General features: G+C 42.1%; 1 protein-coding gene across 1 annotated transcript; it reads left to right on the plus strand.

Annotated features, from left to right (window-relative positions):
• Positions 1-6,289: 6,289 nt before the first annotated feature.
• mdh1aa (malate dehydrogenase 1Aa, NAD (soluble)) lies at positions 6,290-12,542 on the plus strand. Its single transcript, XM_053615926.1, has 9 exons — positions 6,290-6,404; positions 7,698-7,796; positions 8,008-8,104; positions 9,207-9,382; positions 9,936-10,058; positions 10,211-10,387; positions 10,491-10,604; positions 11,878-11,967; positions 12,122-12,542. The coding sequence occupies exons 1-9, from the start codon at positions 6,402-6,404 to the stop codon at positions 12,242-12,244; spliced, it is 1,002 nt and encodes a 333-aa protein (XP_053471901.1). The 5' UTR covers positions 6,290-6,401; the 3' UTR covers positions 12,245-12,542.
• Positions 12,543-12,573: the final 31 nt, after the last annotated feature.

Consider the following 12,573-nt stretch of genomic DNA (forward strand, 5'->3'; position numbering starts at 1 on the left):
GATTCATTTACACACAGACCAGTGTACTCAGTGTACTCAGTTTCCAACTGCACTTTTCCACTGCAAACTCCATACTTTCCCCGAAATTGGAAAGCGTGTGTTGTCTTGGATAGAATAGAATTGAAAAGGAAAAAAACAAAATAAGAAAGCACCACAGAACAGAGTAGAATAGAATTTAAGAGGACAATAGTACACAACATTACAGAACAGAAGAGAATAATGCCATAATAGAGCACAGTAGAATAGAATAGAATTTAAAGTGACGATATAGAATCATGTGCATACCATATTCACAATAGAATAGAATTTAAAAGAATAGTATACAATACACTATAACAGACGTGAATAATCTGTTCACAAGAGAATAGAATTTAAAAGAACAGATCGTAATAAAAAACAGAGCAGAATAAGAAATCAAAATAGAGTGGAATAGAATTTAAAAGGACAATAGTACACAAGATTATAGGACAGAAAGGAATAATAGCATGACACAGCAGTAGAATAGAATAGCACAATAACATGACGCAGCACAGTAGAATAGAGTAGAATAGAATTCAAAGTGGCAATGAAGAATGGTGTACATACCATATTCACAATGAAATAGAAAAGAATTTAAAAGGAGAGTAAAGAGTAGTACACAATACAATATAACAGAAGAGGATAACACATTCACAATAGAATAGAATTTTTGGTGTTTTATGTTTTACTCCTCTAGTTACCACATAACTATGACAACTATTACAGTTTTATTACAGTTTTTTTGTTGTTGTTGTTTTTTTTGGAGACTCCTTCCATAAAAAAAAGAAACGTCTCCTTAGGAAAAAATATTGTTTTCCAATAACATATTAGACCAGGCTCATTAACATAGACCTGCGATTTGAATCACAGCTGGAACTACCTTCAGAGCTGCTGTTATTATTATTATTTTTTTAATTATTCAACACATTCTGACCAATCAAATGCGAGCATTCAGCAGCACTGTTGTGTAAAGTCACATTGCGCCCTAATCGTGCATCATGACAGTGTTTTGGCGCCACCTAGCGGTCAGGACCACATCACACAGCTCCTGATCTCGCTCTCTCTGCATTCTTGAGTTATTAGGGCACATTAAAAAATGTGTTCGTTTCCGGTGGTTGAGGAGAAGTAGTGCTTTTTTCCCTGGAGTAGACGTTAGCGTCATCAAAATGACCGGCGTAAACTCCAGTCACTATTTTACTGTAATTTATTAACTGTTCAATCCGACTGGATGGTGATTATTATTATTATTATTATTATTATTATTATTATTATTATTATATAAATTGGTGTTTGGATTATGTTGTTAAAGGTCAAGTTGGGTTTTTTTTGTTTGTTTGTTTCTTGTTTTGTATTTAAAACTATGACTCTGTAGCCAGTTATATACGGTCTGTATACAGAAGATAATCTATTTTACAAACTAGTTTAAGAGAATACATTTGAATAACTTTACTGAGAAAACACTTTGTTGCACATTCCCAGAACAAAAACTAGCCTAATAAACTGTACCTTTCCGTGTCACGTGCGGTGGGGACCTCCGGCATACTGTGAATGTAGTATGCCTTTAAATATGCTTTAAATGATGGTCCAGTTCAAGGACCATTTTTCTACCTTTAATGGATCGGCTTTTTAGAGTAATCATTTAAAGGTACATGCACCAGATACACATTTGATTTGGGGGGAGTGTGCCACTCCAATGACAAGGAAATGTACAGTTTAGTCTCCATTTTCTCTAAGAGTGTAGTGTATATATGACAAGTTATATCAGGTTAAAGGTCTGACATGTGATCAAAAATAAATAAATAAATAAATAAAGATGACTGGCAGCAAAAAAAAAATAATTACAGACTTATTTTTCATAGTAATAGTTAAGCCTATACTATATTGAAGCAAAGCAACACAAACCAGGGTGCATTTCTTCCTACATTTTATATGACTTTAAATGATGGAGCAATGACGTCATCTAGTCATAAGGTGATGAGTTTTATTTATTAATGTGTTCGTTTGTTTGGGTCTATAGCGTGCTAGTGTAGCTACCAATGAGTAGCAGTATTTGTTGTCAGGATCTCTGACCTGAACATCATTTTGTCCACTCAGAAGGATGCTCCTTCACTGCGGCATTATTTAAGGTGGAACGGTTTTGTTCAAGGCGCAAGCAGTTATCAGCAGCTCCTCACCTTGAGCTTCACCGCGGTTTTAATTTAGCCCGATTACGGAGTTATTTTTGATCCTCCCCAAAAGCCGCATTGAGCAGCCGGATGACCGCGCGGCGGCGCTGTAGAGGAAACACTGCGGTCAGGAGAGACAACACTGTTCATCCCTTATAACGTTATTAATAACTGCGTCTTTCCCAGTGCTGAAAATCATCTGGCCGAGGGCTACTGCTGCAGACACACACACACACACACACACACTCTTTCCAGCACCGGGGAAAGGGAGAGTCTTCACTGCGCCATGCTCACTCTGCTCACCGCGATGTACTTGGTGGTGCGCGCTGCCTCCGCGCAGGTAAAACGCTTCTCACTGGAAATCTATTGCACTAAATCTAACGACACGTAACCAGAAACATGGCAACCTATGCCACAGTGGTTTGTTTTGTTTTGTTATTATCATAGAACAACTCTGCTGCTGAGTCCATCCTTCTGAAAGGAATCCTTAAGCGCGTGGGATGTGGGTTTTATTTCTGCAGCACTGGGGAAGCTGATCTCTGTGCAGTGGTTCATTCATAATGTAACCAACGTAACCGGAGGAGGAGAGAAATATATACCCGCAATGATTCATTCCACGGGGTTAACCGGGGGCTTTATTGCTTTATTAATGAAAGAAACATCAGCACCGTGGACAGCGACCTCCGCACTCAGGGGCGTGGCCACCCCATAGGCCACCCCAAACTGTGACCTACTCACAACTCTGAGTGGTTTATGACTCCTACGCAATTTAAATAGCTTCAGTGAATCATGTAGCTCAGTTCTGTTGTCATTTAGTACTATGAAGGAACGCTGAAGCAAAATGGATTTATGTGGCCGGTCATTTTGCACCCAGGAACAAATCAGATGTTCTGAAAATGCAACATTGGCCTACATGTAATCTGTTGGTGGCACGTTTATTTTTAACATTGTACCAGCCTAAAGTTTTGTATGTAATAATTGGTATGATGTAGGCGTTTAGCACTTTTATTAATACATTTTATCAGTCCGTACAGGATTTCGCCGAGTTTTTTTTTTTGTGATTGTTGCGGTCAAAAAGGTTTGATTTTGCCGCGACTTTTAAAAAAGGTTCCGATGTACTTTGCAGGTTTTTGAGGGGTTTTTTTAATAACTACATGAATCGGTGAAATTGCAATCGCACGAAATTGTTTTGTGCGGTCTGTCGCAGTGATGTTTGTTGGTAAATGAGACTTTTAGCTGTACTCATGTTCGACACACGTGAATCTAAGATGGCTTTGGATGAATGCACGTTGTGATGACGTCTCACGACGCGTCTCAGCCAGAATCTGGGGTGATTCGGGGCGGCTGTGGCTCAGGTGGTAGAGCGGGTTATCCACTAATCGTAGGGTTGGCGGTTCGATTCCTGGCCCACGTGACTCCACATGCCGAAGTGTCCTTGGGTAAGACACTGAACCCCAAGTTGGTGGCAAGTTAGCGCCTTGCATGGCAGCTCTGCTACCATTGGTGTGTGAGTGTGTGTTTGAATGGGTGAATGAGACACAGTGTAAATATAGTGCTCTGGATAAATGCGCTATATAAGTGAATACCATTTAATTTTGAAAAATTGCAAGCTCCTGTCAATATTGAGGAGTTTCCTGATTGTGCATTCATTTCTGCGATCACAAAATTGCAAAATCCTGGTGGGACTGACTAGTGGTTAGGCTTCGGTGCTCTCAGAACCTGGATCAGGTTTGATTCCTGGCCAGATAATCAACCCCAGACACTGGGGTTACACAAGACAGTGCCGGTCCCAAGCTAGGATCAATTGGGGTGGGTTGCATCAGGAAGGGCATCCGGTGTAAAAACTGTGCCAGATCAAAAAATATGCGCCTCAGTGATCCACCATGGGGACCCATGACCCATTTATGAAGAAATATTTACATTATTTTAGTTAACATTACCTGACAAATTAGTCACCTGACAAGTCAGGTGATATGGCTTAAAGTAACTAAAATTGTAATATTTGCATAAAATAATTTGACTACAAAAATATTTCACAAGCTAAATAAGGGTTCACTTGCTTATTTATTTACCTAATTATTTGTTTGTTTGCTTGCCTCTTATTGGATTATTAGATTCATAAAGACACAGTGAGACATACAGTCACTGCAAATATGTGCACAAAAACAAGAGAATGTTCAGGAATTGTTGATCAACTATTGCTGAACTGGACACGCCGACTAATACTAGTACAAATATTAATACTAATACAATTCATACGAATTGACGTCATGAAGTGGTGGGCAATGTCATTTTAAGTTCTACACTTAAATCAATAGTACACTTCCTTAACACCGAGTGAGGCTTGATAGCGTTGTTAAACTTTTATAGCAAGACGCATAGCTATTATTGAAATGTTCCTCCCCAAGCTAACTATGAAATGAATTCGAACACGACATTATCATGTCATCGTGACATGTTACCAAAACATACTCAACTGTGGGCTCAAGTTACAAATTGCTTTTGAATAGGGAATATCCTTCCATCTTCTATACTGCTTAAACTACCGGGTCGCCGGGAACCTGGAGTCTATCCCAGGGAGCATGGGGTACGAGGCGGGGTACACCCTGGACAGAGTGCTAATCTATCACAGGGCACGATCACACACCCACTCACACACCCATTCATACACTACGGACACTTGGACACGCCAATCAGCCTACCATGCGTGTTTTTGGACTGGGGGAGGAAACCGGAGTACCCGGAGAAAACCCCCGCAGCACGGGGAGAACATGCAAACTCCGCCCACACAGGGCAGCGGCGAGAATCGAAGGCGTGAGGCGAACGTGCTGACCGCTAAGCCACTTCGTATTGGTGTTTAACGTCTTAAATGACTGAATCTGACTCAGTACTGACTCTTATTATGTTATACTTAATTTAATCATCAACTGTTTTCCAAGTAGCTCCTGGATAACAGTCTACAGTTTAGGTTAACAAAATGGAACGAAGCATAAGAATTAAACATTCACTTTATGACCAGTGACTCGAGTCACAGCCAGAACTATTTCAGCACACTAGCACTATCTAGTGTTATATTGACATATATATTTATATCTATGTAGGTCCAAAGTTCCCATGCACACTTTCAGGGAAAAACAACAAACATGTCCTCCACCTCCAAACAAACCTGAGGCAGGAAATTTATATTCTACAGACTTTATTACCTGCCTCACGTGTGTTTGGGGCTGGGAAAGAACAGTAGTGTCTGGGGAGATTAATGACCGGATTGCTGGATCGCTATTGCTATTTTTACTAGCAAAAAAGAAGAATCTATATTTCTAGATAGGTTACAGCTTAAGGAAAATATAAGCAGCCTATCCTAACACGTTGTTGTTGTTGTTGTTGTTTTATGTCCAAGTAACAGTACAATAACACACATACATAATGTATGTGGAGTTTGGAGGTGATTATTTATGGCGGCTGTGGTTCATGTGGTAGAGCGGGTTATCCACTAATCGCAGGGTTGGCGGTTCGATTCCCGGACCACATGCCGAAGTGTCCTTGGGCAAGACACTGAATACCAAGTTACTCCCGATGGCAGGCTATTGGTGTGTGTGGGGGGGTGTATGAATGGGTGAGTGAGAAACAGTATAAAGCACTTTGAGGACCCTTAAGGTTATAATCTGCCATAAATCAGGTCTGATATTTGACACATAGCTGTGTGTTGATGTTTTTCCACAGGCCTGGTGTTGGTTTATGGTGTGCATGGCTCACTATGTTACACTAACACCTTCACTAAAAGCTAACATTGTGTGACTGTCATATGAACGTAAAGATGCTTTTTTTTGTCACTATTTTGTTGGGTTAATGATTTCTCTACGCACTTTTCAAGGTGATTTATCGTTAGCAAAAACGCATCGACTGCAGCCACAGAGTCGAATTTCAAAACTCAACGGTTATCCGTATTTCCAGAAACGTCCTCCATATATGGTGCTGGAGTGGGCGTGACGAATCATACCTGAACCGCTAGCGATGTAGCAGGGATTTCTGGGATATGTAGTTGTTCTTGTTTAGACACAAACGCACCACCAGGTGAAAAAAACTACACTTCCCAGCAGCGCTTCAACAAGCACTGACACTGGTATTTCGGTATATGAACAGAGGTGCCTTTTTGGTCTGGTCCTGAGTTGGGAGAGCGCAAGTCCCAGACGAACTTCTCAACCCGACAAACATTTAAATATGGTGAGAGGTTAATATTTATTTTAATTAGCACGTGCTTTCGGTGCTGTTTGGGTTGCAAACTGTTTTAATGTTTTTAACAGAGCAGAATTTTTTTTTAATGAAGTTGTTAAACGTTGTATATATGTATAGCATGTCTGTTTTTGGGGAAAATGGTAGAATCCGGATATAAACATGATCAGTGTATTGTCTAGTTAGCATTAGCTCAGTTATGTAAACAAGCTGCTAAATGTGTATTTCCGCTTTCGAAAAGGAAGATGCACTTTATTGTATATCTTTTTTTTTTATTTTTTATACAGAGCCATAGGTAACCTCCAACAATACTCGAAACCGCGGTTAACTATTAACTAACTAATTATGCATTCATCTAATTAGCATACGAGTTCGCGAGAGTTTTACCGTTACCGCAGTTACGCTGTGTCCCGTGCGCGTGGCATCGTTTGCGTCATCATTGCGCGCATTCAGGGGAGAAATATCGCTTTATTATTATTATTATTATTATTATTATTATTATTATTATTATTATTATAACCGTGACGTTTTTCCAGACGAATGCGCAAAAATTTAATGAATCTATTTAAAGTAATTAGTCTAGCTTTCTCTTCAGGCTGTGAACCAGCTTTTCTCTGCTAGTAAACCTAACGCGCATGCGCAGAAGCTCGCGTTGTAACGTTTGCATTGAAGTGCACTACCCAGATTATAGAGAGATGCAGGTATTGCCTTCAGGTTTTAGGATTTTTATGAGTAAAATGCAACAGCACTGCCTTTGATTTGACTTTTCGTTATGAATTTGGTTAGGTAAACTGCTAATATGTCAATTCTAGGGTATAACAACATACATTATATTACAAATTGCAGAAAGTCCACAGCATTGTGTGCTTGTGGGGGTTTTGTTTTTATTTCCTGTTTAGAATAGCGATACCTGTGCGAGAGAAGAGCCAGAACCGAATAAAAGAGAAAGAGACACCAAAACTATTGCGAGAGTATAAATAAGTGTTTGGCTTTTTGTTTTCGAGGTGGCTCGTGTCTCGTTCGCACTGGTTGGTGAACTCTTGAGTCTCCTATAATTAAAAATGTTAATATTGTTGACATAAAACGTGCAGCGGATGTATTTCGTCTCCGGTTTTTTTGTGCAAAAGTTTCTGACTTTTCAGCACCTTCATGTTCCAGGGCCTCTTGTCTACCTCTGGTAATTTTAGCTGTTACACAACCCGTAATTTCTCAGGTCTAAGTGGGAGCAGGTTGCTGTGTTATGTTGTTAATTGCTGTTTTTTTTTTTCCCCTTCTCCTCCGCAGGCCGAACCGATCCGTGTGCTGGTGACAGGCGCTGCCGGTCAGATCGCCTACTCTCTGCTCTTCAGCATCGCCAAAGGAGATGTGTTCGGCAAGGACCAGGTCAGAAAAGTGCAAATCGACACAATTTAATGTCAAACCAGACAGCAAAATTCACTTCCAGTGAACAGTTTAAATAGTGCTAAATTAGTTCAGATTATTAATATCCTATTAGAAGGACCACAGCACTTTGTCTTTGTCGTCTTTGCCTCGTTTGTTTTGCGGATTCTTGAAGACATCTTTTTTTTTTCCCCCCATGTCTTCTGTGCCTCAGCCAATCATCTTGGTGCTCTTGGACATCCCTCCCATGCTGCCTGTGCTGGACGGTGTTGTGATGGAGCTGCAGGACTGCGCTCTCCCGCTGCTCAGAGGTCCGCTACCGATCTCGAATCAGTTTACACCGTCTCCTAAGGGCTGTATAAAACTGCGACTGATCCTGATTCAATGTTCCTCTACTGGAACAGTCTGCATAGAGAGTTGAATCATAGCTAAAGATTCGAAGAAGTGGTTCAGATTCGTCATACGCGATTCATCGACGTGCAGCGCGTGCGTTATTTTTGAACGTGATAAAAGCCTTGTTACACACTCCCCACGTTTATATCTACAGATAACGAAACGGAACAGATCCGATACGTGATTCGCTGAAGCTCAGTCCGTCCTTCACGTGGTGAATGCGTTATCTTTGAACACTCTAAAGGCATGACTCGGTAGCACAGTGACCGCCTCGTTGCACAACGAGCAGCAGGAGGTGTGTGTGATGTGTCCAGTCCTCCTATTGGTCCACTCTGAGCCAATCAAAACAGCGAGGGAAGGTGGAGGAGTCCAAAGAATGGGTTGCATCGTAAAAACAGACCGAAGTTCATTCTGATAAAGACGGCTTCTGATTCATGACCCAGCGGACACTAATCAGACAGATCAGCTAATCGAGGCAATTAAGAGGATAAGGGATATTCCTGGGCTCTTAATAATTTATGACATTCTACAGTACTGAGTATATTATTAATACCTACACAGACCCAGAGTGTATGTAGGCAGCACTTTTGGGTTGCATTTGTTCCCAAAAACGTCTCAAGGCTTAACACGGATGGCCGTCTTCTCAAATCTTTTTTTTTTATTTTTTTTTTATAAATCCTATTTTGAATATAGCATTGCATACATACTTTCAGAGAGAGCAAAAATCATTCTAGTAGTAGTTTTTAACACCATATCGCAATAATATTGTAAACGCATGGACACGTGAAGGACGACAACGCTCCGTCATAATCGGACATCATTTCAGCTTCGTTTTTGCCGAAAAATCCACTTGAACAAATTCGGCGATTGATCTATTAATCGATTCTGGGTTCAACACATTAAACTACTCTTACTATTGTTATTCGATCAGATCGACTCGGGTTTTACACTGCAGCACAGAAACACGGCTCGTGGAAATCCAGTGATCTTTATTTACACTCAGGATGTGTGCTTTTGCAGAGGTGATCCCTACCGATAAGGTGGAGGTGGGCTTTAAGGACCTGGATGCCGCCATCTTGGTGGGCTCCATGCCCAGGAAGGAGGGAATGGAGAGGAAGGACCTGCTCAAGGCCAACGTGGCCATCTTCAAAACGCAGGGAGCCGCTCTGGACAAGTACGCCAAGAAGACGGTCAAGGTGAGGGCAAGATTCGGCCGGATTCGGAATTGGACTGAAGATTTATCAGGGGGTGGAGAAAGGAGGACTGTGTGTCCCGGCTGTTTAGTATTTTATTCACAGTCGCCTCAGTAGGCTAGCGTTTATTTTTCTCCTCTTTTGGGTTAACAAGGGGGAAAACAATCCTACTCGCTGTTGACTTTCACAAAACAAACTTTTTTTATTTGGTGTGTATGTTTAAACAAAAAGTGCTTCATGGTGGCGTGATGCACCTCGACGATGTATATATAGCGCCTGCTAACGCAAGTCACCTTGTCTGTGCACCTAACTAGCTAACTATAACTTAGTATGTTGTTGGTTAACTTTTTTTAGTTTAGGCGATTAAACCTCATTTCGAGAGATTGATTAGACTTGTGGGAGGAATTGAGGTTAGTTTTCTCCCTTCGGTGCTGGAATAAATCCCAAAAATATCTTCCAACCCAAATCTGTCGTTTGATTTATGGGCTCGTGCTGTTGCTTAAGACTGAGTTTAGAGCATAAAAGGGCCGTTTAATGTCACCGTGTCTGAACTCAGGTGCTGGTGGTGGGAAACCCGGCCAACACCAACTGCCTGATTGCCTCCAAGTCTGCGCCATCCATCCCAAAGGAGAACTTCTCCTGCCTGACCAGGCTGGACCATAACAGGGCCCGCTCACAGGTTACACCCCTTATTAATAATAAATAAATATCTGGACTACACAGCTTTTAATTGTCGCTTCTCATGAAGGCTGGTGTGCCTTCGTGTGTTTCGAGGTTTCAGTAGGATTCAGGAGGCATTTCTTGCTGTCGTTTCTGTTCTCATGTCGGTAGGTGGCGATGCGCGTGGGCGTGTCCTCGGACAGCGTGAAGAACGTGATCATCTGGGGAAACCACTCGTCCACGCAGTACCCCGACGTCCACCACGCCACCGTCAACCTGCGCGGCAAAGAGGTGGCCGCCTACGACGCCGTGAAGGACGACAGCTGGCTGAAGGGAGACTTCATCTCCGTGAGTACAGCTCGCAAACGCCACCAAGTTCCACCGGCAGCTTTTAGAAGGAAGGGAACGGGTAACGTTCTTAACATGGCTTCGCTTTCCCTCTTCCTCTCAGACGGTGCAGCAGCGCGGTGCGGCCGTGATCAAAGCCAGGAAGCTGTCCAGCGCCATGTCCGCTGCCAAGGCCATCTGTGACCACATGAGGGACATCTGGTTCGGCACTCCTGATGTAGGTCTGCAGTGGCCACACACACGCACCGTGTCTTACTGCCCTGTCCTTCTAATGGAGTGTGTTTGACTTTCACAGCATGAGAACGTGCTCTGTCTTTCTCTAATAATAATAAACATTGACTTTAAAAAAAATAATAGTAATTACAAAAAATAATGAGTGTATGATTGTCCGGTGAGATGTGATCAGAGTTGTAGTTGGTTTCTGATCGTGTGCAGCTCCGAGATGAATTTGGCTGCAGCAGGTGCGTGACTCCACCCCCAGTAGCACCTGCATTCTGACTCCGCCCCCAGTAGCACCTGCATTCGATTAGTTTCTGATTGGTGAATGTTCCTCTGTCTGACCCTCGCCGGTCTTCCAGTCACAGCACACTCTTTCTTCCTCTGGCAGCCATGTTTGTTTGTGTCTGCCTTTCTCCATGTCTAGGCCGTGATCACTGAGCCTGGAGTGTGTAAGGATCTGTCTCTGTCCTGTATCTCTGACGCCGAAGACGTATTCTCCCAGCTCGTATTTTCTGCTTAGGTCCCGATAACATTCTAGTTCACTTCGGTTTTCATTTTGGTTTCCCCAGCGGTCCAGATATGCATGTTTACTGATTTTTATGATCGGTTTATTCTAATTTGGTTTAGTTTAGTCGAGCCGGTGTGAAACCGATCGTGAGATGTTTGTGAGTTTCAGAGCCAGCTGACCGAGGAGACTGGTTTTAGGGCTTATCTCTTGGGTTTTAAGGGCTTGGTTTTCAAGTGTATTAGAGGAGCTTGAGTTAAGATGAGTCCAGAGTTTGAGATGTTTTTTGAATATTTAGAAATAAGGGATATCTGCCTACTTCAGCTCTGCATGCGTTAGTTGGTGGTGTTCTCTGCACTCTCAGGATGTTTGGACAGAATTCTGCATGCAGGAACTCTATGGGGTGTTTATCCCATCTGGAGAAGTCGTCCTGACCTAGCGGGCCCCACACTTCTCATCCATAAAGAACTAAAGGAATAATAATAATAATAATAATAATAATAATACTGTCAAACATTTAGCACCAGATTGTAATGGGGATGTCTACTGGGGTAAATTTCCCTTTAAGAGTGTAGAAAGTTGTTCTTGTTTTCTCTTTTAATGCGTTTCCTGCCAGACCGAAGCCACCTGAAGTGTTGGTTTTTAAGCCGAGGTAGTCGTAAAGAGTGTTTTCTAGGGCAGTGTTTCCCAGAGTGAAGTTGTGCCTGGTTTCCTGTAATCTGGCACTTTTTTGTGACCATAGATCTCTCTCTGTCTCTCTCTGCAGGGTGAGTTCGTGTCGATGGGAGTTTACTCCACTGGGAACTCTTACGGTGTTTCTGATGACCTCATGTACTCCTTCCCAGTCACCATCAAGGTCTGACCTCACCTCGTCGATTATGAATTAGTTAGCTTCTCATTAACGAAAGTTGTAGTTGTTATAAAAATGTGAATTTTTTTTAAAAAAATTTTAAATTCTAGGTAACATTCTCTTCATGCTTCTCTGTAATTCCTCTGACCTGTCTGTACAGAACAAGACCTGGCAGGTGGTGGACGCTCTGCCCATTAACGACTTCTCTCGCGCCAAGATGGACGCCACAGCGGCCGAGCTGATAGAGGAGCGAGACACGGCGCTGTCCTTCCTCTCTGCGTGACTGCTTGATTCCGACGAAAAATGGCACCCAAATTCTTCTAAACTGTAAAACTCCACATTGTCCACTTGCGTGCGCGTGTGTGTAATGTATGTACGTGTGTGTGTGTGTGTGTGTGTTTGTATGATTCCACAAGCTATAAGGACATGAGGAGCATCTGTACCATTTCGTACCAGTACATTAACAGAGTGTTAATGGGGCAATAACAAGAGTAGAAGGTATTCACAGTTGGAAACGCACATTTATTGTCCCTCCAAAAATATGTAACTGCACTATAAATAAAAGGGACATCTTAACTGAAGGTGGTCTCTCAGGCTTCATGATTTTTAAGT

Source organism: Ictalurus furcatus, chromosome 26 (assembly GCF_023375685.1).
Source record: "Ictalurus furcatus strain D&B chromosome 26, Billie_1.0, whole genome shotgun sequence".
In the NCBI taxonomy this organism is placed as follows: domain Eukaryota; kingdom Metazoa; phylum Chordata; class Actinopteri; order Siluriformes; family Ictaluridae; genus Ictalurus; species Ictalurus furcatus.